The sequence below is a fragment of the Diabrotica virgifera genome, chromosome 5 (assembly GCF_917563875.1).
Source record: "Diabrotica virgifera virgifera chromosome 5, PGI_DIABVI_V3a".
NCBI lineage: Eukaryota > Metazoa > Arthropoda > Insecta > Coleoptera > Chrysomelidae > Diabrotica > Diabrotica virgifera.
The window spans coordinates 251044593-251068124 of record NC_065447.1 but is presented as its reverse complement, the minus strand read 5'-3'; the positions used below and the strand labels follow the sequence as shown (position 1 = coordinate 251068124).

The 23532-nt window shown below is 32.5% G+C and overlaps 1 protein-coding gene across 6 annotated transcripts in view; it reads left to right on the top strand.

Moving 5' to 3' along the window:
* Nucleotides 1–23532, top strand: part of LOC114338064 (uridine phosphorylase 1) — a 120363-nt gene that overhangs the window by 83196 nt on the left and 13635 nt on the right. For 2 of the 6 annotated variants that reach the window (XR_007698156.1, XM_050651101.1), the window contains exons 2-3: nt 10290–10564; nt 22278–22401. Coding sequence is in view for 5 of the 6 variants with exons in the window: in XM_050651101.1 (XP_050507058.1) it covers nt 10440–10564; nt 22278–22401 (249 nt within the window). In the remaining variant the exon portion in view is untranslated. Of the gene's footprint in view, nt 1–10282; nt 10565–22277; nt 22402–23532 lie in introns of those variants that run through there. The other 4 variants (XM_050651105.1, XM_050651104.1, XM_050651103.1 and 1 more) reach the window with 3 other exon arrangements.

The following is a 23532-nucleotide window of genomic DNA, read 5'->3' as shown; positions in this document are numbered from 1 at the left end:
CAAAACTGGTGAGAAACTGCAAAGATCTCCTCAATAACCTGGCAAAGCACAATAAAGTGTCTTTAATATGGGTGCCGGGTTATGAAGGGGTGCATGGGAACGAACGAGCAGATAATATGTTAGCGAAACAAGGCTCGAAAGAAACTTTTGAAGGCCCAGAACCTTTCTGTGGCATCACTAAAGATGCTATGAAAAACGAGGCTCAGAAATGGCTGATAAAGAATCATCAAAATAAATGGAGAACCACTTAATTGCAAATCTAGACTAAAAAAATAACCAAGAATATTGACAAAAAGCTCTCGAACACTTTGATGAACCTCAATAAACGAGAGATCAAAACGGTCACTGAAATGGTGGCTGGACATTGCCGTTTAAGAAATCACCTATACAAACTAGGTAAGGTGAATGAACCATGGTGCAGAAAATGCGAAATGGAAGAAGAAACTGCCATACACATACTATGCCATTGCAGTGTGCTGGGTGATGTAAGGCAGGACTTCACTGGTCAAATGAGGTTTGAATCAGAAGGGATCCTAAAACTACCAATAAGAAAACTGTTGGCGTTCGTTGAGGCCACAGGACTTATTAAAGTTTAAGGAGAAGGACAGGGTTTGGTACAAAGGTCTTATGACCAAGTGCCAAAGACTAATGAGTCTCGCCTGAGTTAAGAAGAAGAAGAAGAAGAAACTACAGCTACATTAATAGTATATGCGCAAAATTTCTGGTCAATTCTTTTAAAATGCATTATTTTTTTCGAGTCCTGAGCAAGTGAGAAAGCTAATGAGTATTATTTAAAAATTTAAACGCAGAATGAAAGATTACATTATTACCGAGGGCCGAAAGTCCCTAAAGACTTCTCTAATTTTTATTCTAATATGTTACAGGGGTAAAAGGAAAAGAGAATATTATGTGTGATTTTTAATTTCAAATATCTCATTCAAAAGAAACATTTTGTTTATTCTAAGGGACTTTCAGTCCTCGGTAATAATGTAATCTTTCATTCTGCGTTTAAATTTTTCAAAAAGATTTATTAGTTTTCTCAGGATTCGAAAAAAAATAAATACGTTTAAAGATTATTGGTCCGAAATTTTGCGCCTACGCTCTTTTAACAACTAAAGATTTATTACAACTAAAACAATAAAAATGTATTCGACAGTCTTGTAGTTATTAAGGTATCAAAGTTATTATCCATAATACCCGTGGTGCGTTCAACGTTAATGCCCGACTAAATAATTTTTATAGGCAAAAAATTTTGAAGGATTTTGGAGTTAATTAGTAGATATCTAGATATTACTAGTTTCAAATAAGTAGATTTTTCTACAAAAACTATTAAAAATGCATATTTCTGCACAAATTTATTAGCTTTCATAAGTTTAAAGACTAAAAACTAAAAACTCATAAATAACATCGGACGGCAGACGGTTTTTGAAATTTGAATTGGATTAGTATGCATCAAGTGGATGCACTTGTGCATTCAAATTCTAAACAAAAGAATCGGCACATGTCTCTTTTGTCAAAAGATGAAAAGTATCGGATGTCACTAACATTCATCTAGTATAGGCTATTTATAAAAATTTGGGTGAAACCAAACAAAATTAATGTGTTGTTGGTGTTGGGAATATATGGATGAGAAAGTTTTAGTCGATGGTAGATACACTGAAAAATATCCGCAAATATCCGATTTATTTAAAGATACGAAGAAGATACGACAAATCTCAAAAAGGTACGCAAATCGGATAATTATCTGCCGATTGGCAACACTGTTTCACAATCAAAAACTTGTCAGGATGACATGTTCCACAATTAAAATCACGTCCCACAATTAAAACTTCCCCTGTTCCAGTGTTTCCGTATATCAAAATTTGTCCGACTAGACACCGTTAAGCTATTAACAAATTTTCATTCTTCTTCTTCTTCTTCTACGGCACTACATGCTCAAATTGAGCCTTGGCCTCCTTGATTTTTTGCCTCCACCCTTGCTTGTGTGTGGCTGCTGTTCTCCATACACGGACTCCTAAAAGGGCTTGTGCGTCGCTGTTTACTGTGTCTTCCCAGCGTTTTCTTGGCTTTCCAACCTGTCTCTTTCCCTGCATTCTAGCATTCAGTGCACTTTTTGGTAGCCTATCCTCTCCTATTTTTATCACTCACATGTCCGGCCCATTGCAATCTTTGTATTCTAATGAAGTCTGACATCAAAAAAAATTTAGAGCAAAAACCGTGAAAGAATGTACTATATTTTGTGTACACAAACATTGGTTGGAGTTAATATATGTACATTGGCAAATAAAATGTATAAGGATTTCTAATAATTTCTTTCTGTACTTCTCCAGTCCTTTCTATCCTGCCATTCTTCATCTCTAAGGTCTCGTCTTTCCATGGTCTCATTCACTTCATCCCTCCATGATTTTCAACGGCTGTCTCTTTTTCACTTTCCTATTGGGCTCCAAACCGAAATCTTTAAGATAAATCTTCTTTATCTTGAGCCGTTACCACTTGGTCATCTGCAAAACTTAGTACATACAAGAAGTCGTCATTATCATTATTGGTGCTCAACATTATTTTCACGTATATATTTCAATCAAAATAATTACATTATCAGTGGTAAATTTTTTATAATCTACTTATATCGGGGCTTTTTATAATCTTATTCAATAGCTGGTTATCAACTTTGAGTATTAAAAATTGATTGGAAGAGTTATCTTAATCCCAATTTTATGAGTACATATTAAAAAATGTACCGATGACATTATTATGAAATAAATTATTTTTTGGAGAATAGGCGACTTTCAGGACAAATCTCGAAACAGGGTGATATTTATTTTTAAATCACGTATTTTTGGCCTATATACATATACCATATTAGTGACGCTATCCATGTGGGGTTGGTGACATAATCGTTGATTTTTTAAATAGGAATAGGGGTCGTGTACTAGCCCATTTAAAGGTTATTAAATTCTCTACTCAGTGATATAAACATTAACATAATTATACGGGGTGGCCAAAAAAATATTTATTGTTTGAATTAAATTAGTACAGTAAGAAGTATGTATCTACCTAATTTATTTTTCACTCAAATTAAGGTTTCAACTTCGGTACAAAGAAAGAGAAGACGACAATCTTCAAGTCGTCTATAAATTCTTATGAGATATTAATAGTTCAAGGTTTTCTATCATTATTGCCACAAAATTCTTACGTTGCTCTTGCACTGATCAATTCCATTGTTAATTTTACCTCGTCTAACATGGCTCTACCAAACTAATTAAGATCAATAAGTCAGAAATTCGTATTTATGATTGCCTTCCATCTTTTTGATGCATTTTTTACAAGCTGTGCCGTTTTTCTTAAACTGTATGCTCCATTCCTCCAAAAAAACGTAAATGTTTATTTTTTTAATGATATACCTTGTACCAAAAATACAGGTAACAAAAATACAGGTCATAAATTTAATCACCTATTCTGGGACCACAAATAGTTCGATTGAACCTAACTTACCTTAGTACAAATGTGCATATAAAAAAGTTACAACAGTTTGAAGTTACAAAATGAAAATCGATTTTTTCCAATATATCGAAAACTATCAGATATTTTTTATTGAAAATGGACATATGGTATTCTTATGGCAGTAGAATCTTAAGAAAAAATTATAGTGATATTTGGACACCCCATAAAAATTTTATGGGGGTTTTGTTCCTTTAAACCCCCCCAAACTTTTGTGTACGTTCCAATTTAATTATTATTGTAGTACCATTAGTTAAACACAATGCTTTTAAAACTTTTTTGGCTCTTAGTACTTTTTCGAAAAATCAGTTTTAATCAAGATATTTTGAATATTTTTCAAATCCACCACATATTTGTATATTATGGTTAAGTACGATTATGGAGACTTGGTAATAATATGAAAATTTATGTATGATTTACATTTTTAGGTATATTTTGCACCATGTTAAAAAAGAAGCCACATCTCGATAAAAGTTGCCTTCTCGAAAAAATCCAAAGAGCCAAAAAAGTTTTAAAAACACTGTGTTTAACTAATGGCACCTCAGTAATATTTTAATTGGAACGTACACAAACATTTGGGGGTTTAAAAGAACAAAGCCCCCATAAATTTTTTATGTAACATATTAAAAAATAAGCCTCAACTCGATAACAACTGCCTTATCGAAAAAATACTGAGAGGCAAAAAAGTTTTAAGAATACCACAATAATAATTTAATTGAGACGTACACAAAAGTTTGGGGGGTTTAAGGAAACAAAACCCAATAAAATTTTTATGGGGTGCACAAATTTCAGTATAATTTTTCTTTAATATGTTCCTGCCATAAGAATGCCACATGTCCATTTTCAATAAAATATCTGTAATAGTTTTCGATATATTCGAAAAAATCGATTTTCATTTTGTAACTCAAAGGGCTGTAACTTTTTTTATGTCCAAATTTGTACTAAGGTAAGTTGGGTTCATTCGAACTATTTTTGGTCCCAGAATATGTGATTTAATTTATGACCTGTATTTTTGTTACACCCTGTATATTTTCTCTATTTTCCATAATCTATTAACTTAAATAAAATCGTAAAACTGCTTACCCTAACTTTATTCACTTGTAAGTCTTCACAACCCATTTAATTATATTACGTTTCCCAGGGGCAACAACAGTGCATATTATGCGGTTGTGGATTCGTCAGGTTTTCCAATCTCGGTCTAGTTTTTTTCATCTCGGTCTAATCCGTGAGATTTTTTCGAGCACAAGGAGAACAATTTCTTGGATTTGATGCTAAGGGTTTTCATAAATCTCCTTGTTGTTTGAAGTCGCCGATTTCTGGTGGTTTTTTAATGTGATATAGTGTGGTTTTCTTAAAAGTTTGTGTGAAATTCTCCATTTCTCAACGTATTCTGAAGATGCAAAGCCCGTTGCACAGACAGTTGCAGGGTAAGTCACAGTAAGTATAAAGGTCAGGAATATTCTCTTACTGAAAAACACAAATCTTTGCATTCTGTCTTCAGAACTTTTTGTTTTACACCCCGTTTTGCCAAACTCTACACAACGTGGTTAGACCACTACTTAGTAAAATTACCACCGCACTGATCGTAGCTCCGTCTGAAGGCTAAAAACGCTTTAGTACCTGTATGTTAAATTCCTTTGAATCGTGTCATTTTACCGACAATTAACATATTTTGAGAGAAATTTCGCTTTCTCACGTTGCGTTGACTCCCGTCTTCAGTCTTTATATTTCTGCTACATTGTCTATTTCGCCAAGTGCGCATCAACACGCTCCGTCGGATTTCATTTTAAGAGCGGTTGAGCTTAAAGGGTTCGTATGTTCCATTTGCAGATCCGTAAATTCTTATCCCTACGCCGTTTGCTAAAGTGGTTGTGAATTAAACAGTCCTGCTTTTCCTCTTTGTGCTTTCATAACAATAAGTTTTCAAGGAAAGAGGGCAAAAGGTTAACCTCTTGGTCAACCCCCTTATCTTCGAAGGACCGGTTCTTCCGTCCCGATTGCTCTGACTGTGCTTATCACAGGGGTTACGCTTTGTTTACATGGGCGGTTTGCCAACGTTTGACGCCGCGGTTTACCTGAAAAACCCAACCGCCGCAGTTCAAGTTTGTTAGAAACAAATGCAACCGCTCAACATCGTACACATGCAACCTTTCCGTCGTCAAATCGCGGCGGTTGTAAGTTTACTAGGGGAGGAATGAGACCGCCAGTCAATCGCTCTCATGTGTACGAACCGCGGCGGTTGGGTTTTTCAGGTAAACCGCGGCGTCAAACGTTGGCAAACCGCCCATGTAAACAAGCTGTTTAGTTACCACAATATTTATCAGAATTGCTCAGGTTACTGGGGTTCATCACGTGGAGGTGTCGCTATTGAATAGGAGAGTCGTTAACAGAATAAAGGGGATAGGTGCAAAATTTCGGTTCCGATGCTTTTTAAATGTATTTATTTTTTTCGAATCCTGAGAAAATTAATATTTTTGAAAAATTTAAACGCATAATGAACGAATACATTACGGCCGAAAGTCCCTTAAAATAAACAAAAAAATATCTACTTACTAGTTTTCTCAGGAGTCGAAAAAAAAATGAATGCATTTAAAAGGCAATAGAGCCGAAATTTTGCTCCTACACCCTTAAGGAGTAGGCGCAAAATCTTGGTCCAATGCTATTCAAAAGCATTCATTTTTTTTTTCGAATCCTGAGAAAACTTAGTAATAAGTATTTTTTAAAAATTTTAAACGCAGAATGAAAGATTACTTTATTACCAAGGCAAGTGAATGCATTTAAATAGCATTGGACCAAGATTATCGCCTACCAAGTATAAAAGTAAAAAAATACCAAATCGTACAAAAAAGTATTTTGCCGCCGTAAACGTATCATAAAATGGATAGGTACTGTAAAATGTGTTTGGTAAGCTTAATTGTGGCTAGGGTGGTGCCACATGACGCCACATAGCTGGTATAGGGACAAGAATCGGCCGAAAGGTTAGGTTTTGAAATTTCCATTTTTGGGCAACTATTTATTTCAAATAATACCCTGTGCCTGTGAGTCGCCTGTAAAAATTTCATACACCATAATGATATAAACATTAGTGTATGCACCTTAATCTATTTTTTTTATATAAATCCCATACCATGTACATATGAAGAATGTTTACAAACTTTGATTTTTTAACTGCTTGCAAAATATATATCATTTTGCAATAATTAAATTTGACCTCTATCAATATTTGTGGTTGTTAATATCGAGGTGATCATACATGATACAGAAATGGAAATTCCACATATTTAATGTGTTTATGCATTTGAAAAACATCATAAATGAAATAGGTATGGGAATCACAAATGGATTTAATTAGTAAAGTAGAAAAAACAACTGTAATGGAAGAAAATAATACCAAAGAAAATGGTTTTGTCAGGTTAGATTAGCGTGACCAAATCATACATATACATACCCACGGAGGGCTTGGTGACGATACCCTCCATCAACAGGGGTCAAGGGGCCTCCATCGAGAAGTAATAATTACTGAAACATGCTCTTTTTTAGCTAATTTGAAACTTATAAATCTTTTTAAACTTACCTACAAAAAAATAACTTCCTATATGTTGATGTGTCTGAGGTATGTGGTATGTTAAATGATTATAATCTTAAAATCACAGTACTTTTTTTGCAAACCTATTTTATAATATTTAACAAAACTTTGAATTTGATTATAGTGATGAAACAAGGCTTTGTCTTTAATTTAATTTGTATTTATTGTGAAATCTGGTGAAAATAAATTAATTTTTATTTCATTAGACAGTTTATTTAAATTTTAATTACCCTGCCCGCAAACGCTCAAATTAATGATTTTTAACCATTTTGTCAGGCATGTAACTCCTATATGACGTAAGTCTACAACTCCAAATTTTTACTCCTAATTTTACTTGCTAGGGGCTAACATTCAGCCAAATTTCAAATCTTTTCATCCGTGTCCATCAGAAATATAAGGGGTCAAACTTTGAATATTTTCAAAAAATTACATGTTTGAGATTTTTTTTGAAAAAATTTACTTAAGTCTGAAAGCTCAAACTTTTTTTATTTAAAGTATATGTACGTATGTCTTTTCCAGAAAAAAATTACAAACCATTATCAGCTTGCCTTATGCTGTTAAAAAAATGCTGAAAATGGCATTTTAGCTGTTTACCTTTTCAAACTTTGAGGTTCATTTACGGCCTTAAGGATATTCTACAATTAGTAGTTTGAAATTAAATAATGCTATAGGCCGTTTTTTTAGAGCATACTTTTCTAAAAATTTTTTTTTGATTTATTGTTCTAGGATAAAGCTCAGTGAAAATATTGGCTAAAGAGCGAAGCCCTGTTTTCCGTGAAAATGATCGATACGCTTTAACAAAAACGGCCGTCATCGGCAAACTAAATTTTTAAAAATAAAATAAATGATTGAAGTTTAAAAAGTAGAAAAATAAAAAATATTAAAAATAGTCAAGCAACCAACTTAATTTATATTGGACCACTTGGCATGGATTGACTCTAAAATTATGTCACTTTTCCCTATAATTTACCGGTCTTCACCTTCAGTATTTAAAATCTTCTTCTTCTTTCTCACGATCCTTAGTACTCTAGGGCGTCAGATGTATAGTTATCTCTTATCCATTTCTTCCATGCATTTCTATTGGTGGCCAAGTTCTTCATATCTCTTATATTCATGTCTCTCTTTTCACCTATCAAATCATGGATTTGGTCCATCCATGTCTTCCTTGGCCTTCCCTTTTTTTTGTTTCCTATTTTGGCTTCATATACCTTCAAATAAATTTAATTTCAACATAAAATTCTGCCTTGTACCCATCTAAAATAGTAAATTGTATAAGATGCCACCAGAAAATAGCTTCAGAACAATCTATCTATCTATCTAATCAGCCTTAAACGCCCATTGCTGGGCATATGCCTCCCCTGTTAATCTCTATTGGTCTCTATTCTGGGCGATCTGCATCCACTCCTTTCCTGCCGTTTTAAGGTCGTCCGTTGATCTCATCTGCGGTCTTCCTCTTTTTCTTTTCTGTTCCCATGGTCACCAGTGTAGAATTCGCTTATTTCATCTTTCATCTTTTTGCCGCAGAGTGTGGCCGGCGAAGTTCCATTTAAGTTTTGCAACCTGTCTTGATACATCGTTCACCTTTGTTTTTTCTCTGCTCTATGGGTTTCTTTTCCTGTCTTTAAGACCGATACCCAGCATCTGTCTTTCCATTGCTCTTTGTGTTTTGGAATTCCTGTCGATGTTCTTTGTGAAAGTCCATGTTTGTGAGCCATACGTGATAACTGGTAATATGCACTGGTTGGATACTTTCTTCGCATATTAGATTGAGGGTATTTTTATAAGTGAAAAATAATTTCGACCACCAAGTAATCATTTAACCAATGTTCGACAATCAAGTAATCTGTTAACCGAGGTACACAGTAGTACCAAGCGGCGCTGCTAGGAGAACACTCCAATAATGCATCGCAGATTACTTATATGAAACGTGGTTATTTTGTACTCTAAAACCGAGTAAGGTATGACAAAAAATCTATATATTTTATATTTTAGAGGTATTTTTTATATTTTAGGTATTTTTTATATTTTAGAATATATGATAGTTTACCAAATGATGCCCATGCTAATCTAGTTCTTCTTTTTATTTCTTCTGTTTGATGTTTGATTGTCTATGTTCAGCGTTATTATCTGTCCTAAGTATATGTATTCTGCCACCTGCTCTAATTTATTCTGTTTGACTACTATTTTTAATTTGTCTTCTTGGTTTGTCGTCTTGGTTTTACTATAGTTCATCTCTAGACCTACCTCTGTCGCTTTTTTATCTAGTTCCTCAACCATTTTCTGCAATTCTTCCTTCCTTCCTTCCTTCTTATTGGTTACCAGGACTATGTATATCATCTGCTATGTCAAGTAGTTCAAGAGCTCTCCATTTATTTTTATTCCATATGTTTACCATTCTATTTTTTTGTAAATACATATGTCTTCCATAGCCTGATTGAACAATTTTGGCGATATTGTGTCTCCTTAATTCTGATTAATATTCGTTCTATAAAATATAAAACTGATGAATTATTTCTATTTCTAGAGGAATTAGGGTTTCCACCGATAGTTGCGGTTACTGAAAACTGGCTTGAAGTCAACGAGCCTTTTTTGTAGAAAAATATTCCACTATTGCTAGGTATGATCGTCCAAGTTCAGCTCATGGAGGCACCCTAATTCTTTCTACAAATAATGATTTTTCTCTGGTAACAAAATATGACTTTCTATTAAGTGAAGCATTCTTTGAGTTTTCCTTAGTTTACAGTAAGAACCTTAATCTTTATATTATTTGCATTTATAGATCCCCTTATAATTCTTTGCCTGACTCCTCTTTCCAATTTTATTGGTTCTGTAGCGTGTCCCCGTCAATTTTATTGTGGTACTCGCGTCTTTGTATATGTTTGTTACTAAGTCCGTGTATCTGTAATCAATTCTGCCGTTCTCTTCTGTAGTGAGTTTTTGATGGCCCAATGTTCTATGCTGTCAAACGCCTTTTGGAAGTATATGAATGCCATGTATAATGGGATTTGATATTCGTTCAACTTTTCAATTCAGAACAATATTAAGATAAAAACGAACCATTTTCATAGAGATAAAAGAAACCAATTTCTAATTATGTCATAACTTTAAAATATCTAAAAACTTTGCTAAATATAATCAACCGATATTCGCATAATTTCGATAAATATTCCAAGGACTAAGCACTAGCTTAACGTTTATTGATCAGTTTATTTATCAGCAAAAATAGAAAAAAGGTGTTACTGAATCATTTATTACACCAGTGATAACGTTTGTCAGTATTTTGCGGTTGTGTATTTAAGAAAATTACTCTAGTTGATTAGAATATTTATACTAGTTGAAGAATCTGTGATAAATCATGTATACGAATGGGAATGGTGTCTGTTCTACCAATGGTCAACATAAACATTTAGATGTTCCTGGACAAAAGGAACATCACGAAGATGAAAATGGAACAAATGGAAACGACAAAGAGGCTACCAGGTGAGTGGTATGAATCTGACATCACTTTGTTAATTGTTAATTAAGTAAGAACGAACTAAAGGAAATTTAATCACTATTTGGCAAGAGTCCTTTACAGGGTGTTAGTAAATAAGTATGAAAAACTTTAAGGGATAATTCTACATGAAAAAATAATGGCAGTTTGCTCTATAAACATATGTCCGCAAATGCTTCGTTTCCGAGATACAGGGTGTTGAAATTTTTATTTCCAACTGCCAATTTTTTTATTGCTCTAAGACCGGTTGAGATATGAAAATTACATTTGGTGGGTTTTAAGAGTTAGTTATTGCGCATTTTTTGACAAACAAATAACAATTTTGTATTTATCATTGGCGCGCCTACGGGTAATGGTCTGAATTTTTTAAAGAAAAAAATGATACGCCACTGAGATATTTCAAATTAAAACTTATTTTTGTATTCCACGTTTAATTTATGAAAATAACCTTTCTTGTATTTTTTTCATATAGTGCACCGTTTTTATGCGAAAAAATAAAACATCTTCGCGCGTATTTTTCATTTCTTAATACATTAGCAAGAACTCTCCAATATAATAATACCAAAGTAGAACAATAACAGAAAATATTACTAAAAAGATTTTAACTAGGTGCAAAGCTACAACAAATGTTCAAAATTACCTCCTTTAAAGGTGACAGAATAATTTTATATTCACCATTGGCGCCCGTTCAGGTAATGGTCTGAATTTTTTAAAGAAAAAAAATAGTACGCCACTGAGATATGTCAAATTAAAAACCATTTTTGGATTCCTCGTTTAATTTAAGACAAAAAATCGTTCTTGTCTTTTTTTCATATGAGGCGCCGTTTTTATGCAAAAGCGTTTTGATGTTTTATTTTTTTTTATAAAAACGACGCCGCATATGAAAAAAAGACAAGAATGATTTTTTATCGTAAATTAAACGAGGGCTTCAAAAATGATTTTGAATTTGACGTATCTCAGTGGCGTACTATTTTTTTTTCTTTAAAAGATTCAGACCATTACCTGTACGGGTGCCAATGGTGAATATAAAATTATTTTGTCACCTTTAAAGGAGGTGATTTTGAACATTTGTTGTAGCTTTGCACCTAGTTAAAATCTTTTTAGTAATATTTTCTGTTATTGTTCTACTTTGGTATTATTATATTGGAGAGTTCTTGATAATGTATTAAGAAATGAAAAATACGCGCGAAGATGTTTTATTTTTTCGCATAAAAACGGTGCATCATATGAAAAAAATACAAGAAAGATTCTTTCTCATAAATTAAACGTGGAATACAAAAATAATTTTTAATTTGAAATATCTCAGTGGGGTACCATTTTTTTCTTTAAGAAAATTCAGACCATTACCCGTAATCGCGCCAATGATGAATACAAAATTGTTATTTGTTTGTCAAAAAATGCGCAATAACTACCTCTTAAAACCCACCAAATGTAATTTTCATATCTCAACGGGTCTTAGAGTAATAAAAAATTGGCAGTTTGAAATAAAAATTTGCCTTGAGACATGAACCTCCTCTTGCCTTGAGACGTCAATCTCTTCTACTTTCTCATGCTGCATCAACATCGGCCAATCCCTTAAATCCCGTTCATTCCTTAGTTACTACAATACACTCTTCTTCCAATAACAATGCCCCACATCTTATTATAAAACCTATACCTCAATTAATTACTCCATTACTTAAAGATATTGACCTCCGCCGGACTAGTTCCCTTGAGCTAAACATCTTCCTTCAATAGACATATCACTCACTATCTTTAACAAACAGGACTCTACTAACATTCTTATAAACAAAGCATTTTTAAAAATTACACAGAAAAAGTTATATGATTTAATTCTCTTTACCGATGCTTCTAAAACTGTCACTGGTGTTAGCTGTGCAGTCACCACTAAACATTAACTTGTAAGATCCTCTCGATTACGCTTAACATGCAGTGTTTCCCTCATCTCCCTTCAAAACAAACATAAAATTGTCATTGGTATAGATTCACTTTCATCTATCCACTCAATCAATGCAATTTTCAGTGACCATCCATGGTTCAAAACATTAATGACATATATACCAAAATATCTCTACTCACGATGTATCAGTCTCTTTCATATGGCTGCCTTCTCACACTGGAATTTCTAGTAATGAAGCAGCAGATCATTTTGCCGAAGAAGCTACCAAGCACATTGCTGAAATAACCATAATTCAACTAGCTAATGATCTAAAACTCGTTTTCAAAAAGTCAGTAGAGAAGGCAAAGCTTATGACAACAGAGCAAAACATCTTCAAAACAGAGCTCTTCGTGAACTCCAACCGTTTATTGGTCACATCTCCCTGTACTTCCTAATTTTTTGCTAATTTGCATGGTGTATTATACTATCATATTATATTATTATACTATCGTTAACGTTATAGCATATTATACTATCGTTAACCCAGGACACAGCAACCAAACTTAGTGGCCCAAAGAAGAATGGAACGGTCACTACCTGAACTGACTCTCATAGACAGGGTCAGAAACGAAGAAATCAGAAGGACAGGCGTCACAGATTTCATAGAGTGAATAGCATGGCTGAAGTGTAATTGGGCGGGCCATGTAGCCAGAATGAAGGACGGGAGGTGGACCTAAAAAATTACAGTGTGAAGACCATGAGAAGACAGAAGAAGTAGAGGTAGACCACCAACACGATGGACAGTCGACGTCAAAAGGGCTGCTGGGAATTGGGTGTAAGAAGCCCAAGATCGACAGAACTGGAGGAAATTAGGGGAGGCCTATGTTCAGATTTGAACGCATAAGGCTGGATGATGATGGTGTATTAGTTATCGTTCTTATTTTTTGAAACATCGGCCTCATTATCAGAATTTTTGGTTTTATACTGAATATTTTATAATTAACATCTATGATCACATTCCACTATTATCGCCTATAAAATAGTTTATATTATTAAGCAAATATAAATTATTATTTTTATTATTGCAAAAGTGTCGATTTGTTATATATTTATGGTGTTGCAAGAGCGTTATTAAACGAAGTTTTTGTTTAAAAAATGCGTGTTGAGTTGCAAAATAAATAATATTCTGATGTAATAATAATATTTTGATTTCATTAAGGTTCTTGAATAATTTTATCTTGTTCCATTGATCCATTTCTTTTTAGGTGGGGTTGATAGGGACATCATCATTCTCTATACTTATCTCTTATTTTAGTCACAGTCATATCACATGTTTTAAATTATTTTTGAACCTTTTATTTTTTTTTCTTCGGATATTCGTAAACGTTAGCAAAAATCGTTAAAAGTAGATAACTTTGGAGATCCATATCTTGCTTAAAAGTAGTCCTATAATAGAACATCCCACAATAGACCAGTTTAAAGGTAATTGATGTTTGGGATGAGTGGTGAATTTTGAAAAATGGTATCTCGGATACTATCAGTCCTAAAGACTTCTACCATACGTCATTTTAAAAAGGAAAGATAGAATTGTTTCAAAAAACAAAATCGTGTTCTTTTGTGTTTTTTGCTTCGTTTTTTGAATGTATTTAAAAAAAAATTATTTTTTACATTATAAAGTGATATTTCAATATAAAATTTAATTTTGAACAATTCGTCTGTAGGTGAATATGAACGAAAAGTGCATAGAATTGATCCTAATGCATCCTAGTGTATAGGGACTAATTTCACCCCTTTTTTTATTTTCACCCCTCCGCGTTTTTTTTATATTTGTGTCCATTGAACATCTGACACAGTAAAACCCCGTTCCTTTTAGTCCTCTTTTTTTGACATCATCAATAGCCTATTACAAATGGCGAGATATTTTATATTATATTAATATATAAGAGGTAAGTGGTCGTTTTTCATATTTTTTACCCAATCATACCTCTCCAACAATCAGAGCATTAAATACTAATTTCACTTTTGGTGTTCCAATGAATATCTTCAGAATTCTTTATTTACTTTAAAAATAGACATCGAAAGTTTGCTTACTTTTTAAACTAAAAGAAACCAATTGGAAACAGTCATTGCACTCCTTTGGAACAAAAACAACGGAAATAACATCAAATTTATGTAAGAATCGGTTTGAAAATTTAACAAAAAGTGCAGATATTATGTCGCTTCGGTGAATTCGATATGACAAAACAGTCTGATATGTTATGGTTTCGATGGAACTTTATTAGAAACAATATAATAGTATATTATGCAACGAGCATTTAATGATGGTCATTATGAAGCGAGTATGAGGGATACGAAACGAGCCGCCTAGCGGCGAGTTAGTTAGTTAGAGTACGAGCTGCATAATGATAATTAAATGCAAGTTGTATACCTACACGATTGTTCACACTATGATCATTTACAACAAAAAATATATTCAAATTTATTAATTTTGTAACGCAAACAAATTGAGTAGTTTGTCAGTTTGACAGTTTGTTTACATATTGAGAACTGTCAAAGCTTATGTATTTGACTCGCCATTGGTCACTGCGCGTGCGCCACCTTTATCGCAAATGCCATATCGCGATTATATAGGGCTTTTCATCGATTGTCATTTGTTTCGAGCTTCTGTCATATGTTGTATAATCTGTGTATAATATTAATATACACGGATCATACGACATATGACAGAAGCTCGAAACAAATGACTGCGAATGAAAAGCCCTATTGGTTAAAACTCTGTATCGTAAAGAAAATCTGTATTCTTTTTCTCATGAGCATCTTTCAGTGCGTCACAGTTTTCGATTTCTTTCTAACGCAATAAATTGTATGTGACAGAAAAAAAGGCACGTCTGTGATTAGAGACATTTATAACATTTATTCTAGTTGTCGAACATTGCGCTATAATCGAAAAAAAAATTATTTGCGAATTATACGAATATAATCTGTACAATTTATAAGACTATACAAATCAAAGAAAATACCGTTTTATAAATGCAATAAAGATATGTCAAAAAAACGTCAAAAGTGAAAACCAATATTTTAAATTTCTCCGAAGAAAATATTAGTTTTTAGCGTTTTTTTTTTCATTAAAGTTCTACTGTAGTTCACCTACGATTCAGACGTGTTTATCGGCAAGAGTAAAACCAAATTAAACAATATCCGATTAAAATTGTGTCTTAAAATAGTTGTTCAAATTTGGTGGTATATAAGGAAGTTTGGATAGAGTGTTCAAAACCAATTAAATGGACCTGCAAGTCGGGGGGAAACCCCCTGACCCTGTACCCCCAGATATACCTCAAAAAAAGATAAGTTTAATTAAAGATGTAAGTATGGATATTTATCCAGTCGGACAGGTGACAACCTTTAATAAAAATAACATTTGTAATGAAAATAATCCGGTAAGTACTGATAATAATTTATTAATTAATCAAAATTCGTCAACAAATGATAAAATCGACAATATTATGTCAAAAGAAAGAGAGGAATTTGTGTATGTAAGTACTGATTTAGGGCCATACCATATTTATGTTGAAAATAATACAGCTGAATTCAAAGGCAAATTAAATGCTCTCAAAATTGGAGATATAATTCTCTCTAACTTCCCGCAAATAGATAACAAAATTATTAGTATTGATTCTATAGGTCGGAATAGGATTAGAATCAAGTTAAAAGATTATAAATCAGCGAATTTTCTAATAACTCATAAAAACGATAACATTTTTGTTAAAAATAACTTTGTATTGTACATTCCAAAATTTATTCTCCATAGACAGGGCGTCATTAGAGATATTGAACAAGACTTTTCGGATGAATATATAAAAGGTAAAATAAAACCATTTGATCAACATTGCAATTTTGAAGTTTCTAACGTCAAAAGAATAAACCGTAAAGTAGAAAAAATTACAGATGAAGGTAAGTCAATAGAATATGTTGCTACTAAGTCTTGCATTGTTACTTTTAAATCCCAAATTTTGCCAAAATATATTTCTATTAATAAGGTTATTAAGGAAGTAGAACCCTACAAACAAAAGGTACTATTATGTTATAACTGCCTCCGTTTCGGCCACCTAGGTAGTCAGTGTAGAAGTAGACCGAGATGTAGTAAATGTCAGGAATCCCACACCACAAAAGATTGTACTAGTACTGACTACCTACCACGTTGCTTTAGCTGTCAAGGAAATCACCTTACAACTAATTTATCTTCTTGTCCAGAATTTAAAAGGCAAAAAATTGTGAAGGAAACCATGAGCTCTTCCAATGTTAATTTCTTTGATGCAAATAAACAGGTCCCAAAAAATACATACGCCAACATAGTCGCTCTTAATACCTCTGCCATGGAAAATAGTGTAATTTCCTCGACAAATTATCCCCAACGGATTCAATCTGGACTTACCCCATCTAGCATAATACAGTCTCATTCTTCTCAGCCACAATTCTCGCAGACCCAGAATTTACAACCCAAATCGTATAAAAATAATTTCACTAATTACATGTTTTCTTCTCCTACATCTTCAAGCCCAAACAAAAGGCACAGGCCAATTAGCCCTAATCCCATTGAAATTTCAAGACAAGAAATTCTTTCTCAACCAAACTCATCTTTTGTCTCGGGAGGAATTTTTAATAGTCAACATTATTTAAAAAACTCAGTTGGAGTAAAATCACAATCAGAGGAATTAAATTCAACAATAAGTTTAGTTTTAGAAGTAGTTCTCAATATTATAAATAATATAAAACAAACAAACAATTTTAATGTATCAGAGTCAGAAATAGTTCAATTAATTAGTAATCATGTAAACCAACCCTTGTCTTCAAATTCGCAGACATCACAAATATGAATATGCTGCAATGGAATTGTCGTTCAGCAGTAGCTAATAAAGTAAATTTAGAATATCTGCTATATCAAAATCAAATTTCCATAGCATTACTCTCAGAAACCTGGTTTAAATCAAAATACTATTATAATTTTAAAGGTTATAATTGCTTTAGATCAGATCGTGCAGACGGGTATGGTGGAACTGCAATTTTATTAAAATCAAACATAAGATGTGAAGAAATAAATCTTAAAAATAGACATCTTTTCACTCATAAATGTATTTCAGTTCAAATTTTTCGAAACAAAAATCCTATTACTATTGTATCAGTATACATTGAACCAAAAACCCAGATATCTGAAAGACAATGGTTGGAATTCTTTACAGATATTCCTAAGCCTTTTATTATTGGTGGCGATTTTAATGCCCACAGTATCGCATGGGGCTGTGAAATTGAAGACAATTATGGTAAAAAACTTTTAGAAAGTATTGATCATTGTAATTTGATATGTCTGAATGATGGGTCGCCCACATTAGCAACTAGTAACAGTCCATCTGCTATTGACTTAACATTTTGTACTCAAGATCTTTCAAATTTTTTAACGTGGAGTGTCTTACAAGATCCTCATGGATCCAATCATCTTCCGATTATCATAAACATGGAAACAGATAATACAACTTCATCTCCAACTGAAAACTTTCATAAGATCTGGAATCTTAACAAGGCCAATTGGGACTTATACACCTCTGTACTAGAAGCTGAAAATTCTCCCGGTAATTATCAACAGTTAATAGCAAACATCAATAAAGCAGCCAATTTAGCAATACCGAAGTTTTCATCTAACGTCATACATAAGAGACAAATCTCAAACCAATGGTGGTGCGAAAGTTGTAAAACTGCTGCTGATAACCGTAAAATTGCATACGGAAAATATAAACAAAACCCTACAAGGAATAATTTATTTGAATTTAAGAGACTTGATGCTGTCGCAAAAAAACTCTTCAAGCAAAAGAAAAAACAGAATTGGATAGAGTACTGCGAAAGCCTTAACTCCAAAACAAAAATCAGTGAAGTATGGAAGAAAGTAAACGCCTTTAAAAACCGCAAACAGTCCAACAAGTTTCCAATAAATCCAAATTCAAGCTGGCTAGATGAATTTCATAATAAAATATCTCCTCAGTGGGTACCTTCCCAATATTTTCCAGAATACAGCGAAACAGTTTCAAGGGATAAGTTTGGCTTAGAACAACCATTTAAATTGTGGGAGTTAGATCGAGTACTTAGTCAACAAAATAGCAGTGCTCCAGGTAAAGACAATATTTCATATTCCATGATATACCATATACCACTTCAATATAAAATATCATTATTACATATTTTTAATGAAATTTGGAATGACACGTCACAAATTCCAGAGAGTTGGAAGGAATATATTCTAATACCTATTAAAAAACCTGGAAAACCAGAAAATTCTTATAGTTCATATAGACCAATATTCCTAGCTTCTTGCTTCCTAAAGACGTTAGAAAGATTAATAAAAAATAGAATTGAACACTGGTTAGAGCAAGAAGATATTTTCCCAAAATCTCAATATGGATTTCGAAAATCAAAATCAACTCAAGATGCGATAACTTCCTTAGTCTCATCTATACTAATAAACTTTACTGATAATGCGTATACTATGGCTGCTTTTCTAGATGTCTCTTCTGCATTCGATACCGTTAATTTGGACATTATGTATAAAAAACTAGTAGACATTGGTTTTCCCATCAACTTAGCTAGATTTCTGAGGACACTGTACACTAATAGATGGACGGTTTTAAAAATCAACAATTCCATCTCCACTCCACGTCTTACAAATATAGGACTACCACAGGGTAGCATATTAAGTCCAATGTTATATATTTTATATAATATTGATTTAGAAAATTGTATTAATAGCACAACAAAGATTATTCAATATGCTGATGATGTAGTAGTTTACACATCCCACAAATCATTGGATATATGTAAAAATAATTTTAATGTCTCAATTAAGGCTGTTCTTAATCACTATCAAAATATTGGTTTAGCAATATCAGAATCTAAAACAGAAATTTGCATTTTCTCCAGAAATCGTCAAATTCCACAAGGTCATTTGGCAGTAGGTCAAATTCAATATCCTATTAAAAATTGTATAAAATATCTCGGTACTTATTTGGATAGAAAACTTCTATGGAAGGATCACATGCATCATATCATAAAAAAGTCTGAAAATGCAATGAATATTCTACGAGCCTTTTGTAGAACTAATTGGGGTGCCGATCCAAATATAGCACTTTTATTTTACCGTACTATGATTCGTCCTATTTTCGATTACAGTTGTCATCTGTATGGAACTGCTGCAAACACACATTTGAATAAATTAGAAATACAAAAAAATAAATGTCTTCGACTTTGTCTTGGATATTTGAAGTCTACACCCGTTAATATAATGGAAGTTGAGGCGATAGAACCACCCCTGGAATTTCGACGACAGTTTTTAAGTGATAAATTTATTACTAGAGCTATAGGAAAAAATACAAACTATCTGCAGGATATACATAAGTTATCAATTTTAGATCTAACTCATAAATATTGGACAAAGAAAAAATGTCCCCTTCTTGTAGATAGTTACTTGAAAATATCTCAATACCGAAGTACTTTCTATACTTATGAAAATCAAGTTTCACCTATGTATTCCCATGTATTAGAAGAAATTTTCTCAAAACAAATTAATACTTTTTTTTATGGATATTAATTTAAATCCAGCCGTTTTTCAATCATTTATACTTCATAAATGGCCACATTATCAGTTTTACTATACAGATGGATTCAAAGTACAAAACAAAGTAGGATGTGCAATAATCAATATTCAAAGTGGATTTAAAAAATTATTCAAATTGCCTTGTGAATCATCGATACATAAGACACATATTTAGTAACGAACCCTATAGCTGCATAATATTTACAGACAGTAAGAGTGTCGTTGATAGACTAACTAACGTACATAAGTACCAACAACTCAATCATATAGAACTGGAAATTATGACTCTTTATAATAAAATTGCAAATTTAGGAAAAAACATCATTATATCATGGATAAAGGGACACGCAGGCATTAGGGGTAACGAAATAGTAGACAGGCTAGCCAAATCCGCCCTAGAAATAGGCGAAGAACTTCCCATGAACTTACTACCCATTTCGGATATTGATATTATTAGTAGACGACACCAAAAAGAAAATTGGCAAAGGTATTATCGAAACACGAGAACTGGTAGTAATTACAAACAAATGCGACCTGAAATTCCCATTAAAAGATGGTTTCATTCTGTATCAAATCGCCATTTCATAAGAGTTATAAATAGATTGAGATGTAATCATGCTCTTACCCCCCTTCATATGTACAGTCTGGGTCTCACAGAGTCACCTAACTGTGAGTGTGGAAAAGAAGGTAATCTACTACATATTCTCCTCGAATGTTCACATCAATCAGTAAATATAAACAAATTTTATGATAATCTTAATATATTAAAAATTCCACTTCCCGTCTACCTGAACAATTTGATTTTTTCCGAAGAGATTAATATATTAAAAACAATTTACGAACATATCAAAAATTGTAAATATAGATTGTAGCAATAAAATTTACCCTGTATTTAAGAAATTTTGTTAAAACAAAGCAGGCATGTTTGTTAAAACAAAACAAACATGTTTGTTTTGTTGTTATTTTGTTTTAAATCCTGTAGATTTAAGTAATTATTGTATATTATAATTGAAAAAAGAAAAGAACAAAAAAAAAAGAGAAAAAGAAAAGAAAAAAAAACAAAAAAAAATAAAAAATGCAAAAAAAAACAAAAAAAATAAAAAAAAAATAAAAAAAAAACTAAGAAGATGTAAACCTCCGCGAGGTTGAATCGGGTTTACGTCTTAGCGTAGTAAAAAAAAACAATTTATAAAAAATAACAATAAAAAAGTTAATAAAAAAAACAAATTAACAATATAAAAAAAAATGCAAAAAAAAATACAAAAAAAAAATAAAAATTTACAAAAAAAAATGAACCACCAAAACAGAGTATTATTTAGATAATAATTGTAGATAATAATGTTAGATTGTTATGTATTTAGAGTTAGAAATACAGAAAAAATTCCTCTGATTGAAAAATCAAATTTGTTTGTTTTTAAAATAACAAAATGTCTGGCTAATTGGCTCGGCCAAGGCCATCAAATTCACTCAAAAAAAAAATGCAATAAACACAATTGATTTGTTTTTATGCCAAATTGCAAATAAAATGTGACAATTGTCAGATTTAACTAAAATGTCATGTTAGAATAAATGTTATAAATGTGTATTATCACGGACTTGCCTTTTTTTCTATCATTTGTGACGCACTGAAAAATTCTCATGAAAATGACTTTATCATATTGAAGTTCATTATGATACAGGGTAGTGAAATCATAATTGATATATTATAGTATGAGAGTAGAAAAACATGTTTTATTTTAACTTTGCTGGCAATACGCGTAAGAAAATAAAATAATAGGTACGATTGCATTCCTTTAAAATATAAATGATAAACTTCTCCAATTATATCATTTACTTCTTCTTCTAATGGTTCAGAATGTTAGCGGCCTTTATTATAATTCGGGCTCTAAAGTCTACAATTTAGAACCATCTTCTTTTGCTGTTATAATACAACAAACAATGGACAGTGTTTGAGGCACATAAACACTGAAGAGAGAAAGCGCATTATGTATGTCAGTGATGTAAGTTGTCGAAATGGCATCAGAAATGAATAGGTCGAAATAACCTCTCAAATTTCAAAGGAGAAGAAGAAATTCTCTTACGGCATACACCAAATTAATGTAGTATTCGCCTTCTTATATTCATCCCAAAAGACCTAGAATACGGTAGCCTACAAGAATATTTAAGATATTTTTTTTATTTACAGATACCCAGATGGATCCGTACGATTACGAAACCCCCACATCGAACTTATGGACCAAGACATTTTATATCATCTAGCTCTGGGAAGCGAGTCTCACGATCTTATTGAAATGTTCGGTGATATCAAAGTGAGTTTTAAAGATTTTAACATGAAAATTTGGCATTAGATTAAAAGTTTGTGTTTTTTTCAATAATTGAATATACAAAATAATCGGTATTAGATATTCGAATATCTTCTTATATTATAATCGGTTCATAACGTTCTACGACGTCTTCCGATTCCCAATCGCCATTGTTCTCTATCGTAACACATATCTTCGTTCAAGCCTCTTTCTCTAATTTCCCTATGAATTGATTCTATCCAGCTTTTCCTATGTCTTCCTCTTTTCCGCCGTCCTTTTGGTGCCCATCGTAGTACTTGATTGGGTAATCTTACGTCTTTATACGTTGTACGTGGCCAAACATCTTAGGTTCTTTGTTTTTATATCGTCAATTATATTATGCTTTACATCCATTATCTACAATATTCTTTCTCCAAAAGTCCATTTCAGTTGTTCTGAGAGTATTTTCGGATTTTTCTTGTTGCCAAATTTGCTGCTATATGTTATAATTATAATGCTCTTAACAATGCTGTTATAGATGATATGTTTATTTTCTTTGGAAATACTTTAGTCCCATAGGATTGTGTTCAATAATGCGATAGCGTTTCTTCCATGTGTGCACATTTCTTTGATATTCTTGTCCAATGTTCCATCTTGTGTAATTTTAAGCCCCAAGTATTTATATTCCTGATAGTGATTAATAGTTATTTCATTTTCCAACGCTAGATCCTGCTGTATACCTCCGACGCACATATATTCCGTTTTTTTTTGTATTCACTTCTAAACCCCAGTTCCGGTACACTTCTATGATTTTACGGGTCATATATTCAATATCAGACCTAATCAGACCCAAGACATAGATAGAAGGATTGATCTAGGCTGGGCAGCATATGGCAGAAATATAAATATGCCGAAAGACATATTCAGCAGTGAAATTCCTTTAAGCCTTTAAAGAAAAGTATACAATCAATGTGTTTTTCCAGTCATTATGTACGGAGTTGAAACACTAACATTAATCAAAGCAAGGGTGTCAAAGCTTAGAATAGCATAGCGGAAAATGGAAAGATCCATTCTAGGAATTAGACGGATCAAGTGAGAAATTTTGAAATAACGCAAAGATCGGGTGTACAAGATATAATAGATAGTTTCGTCGGACAT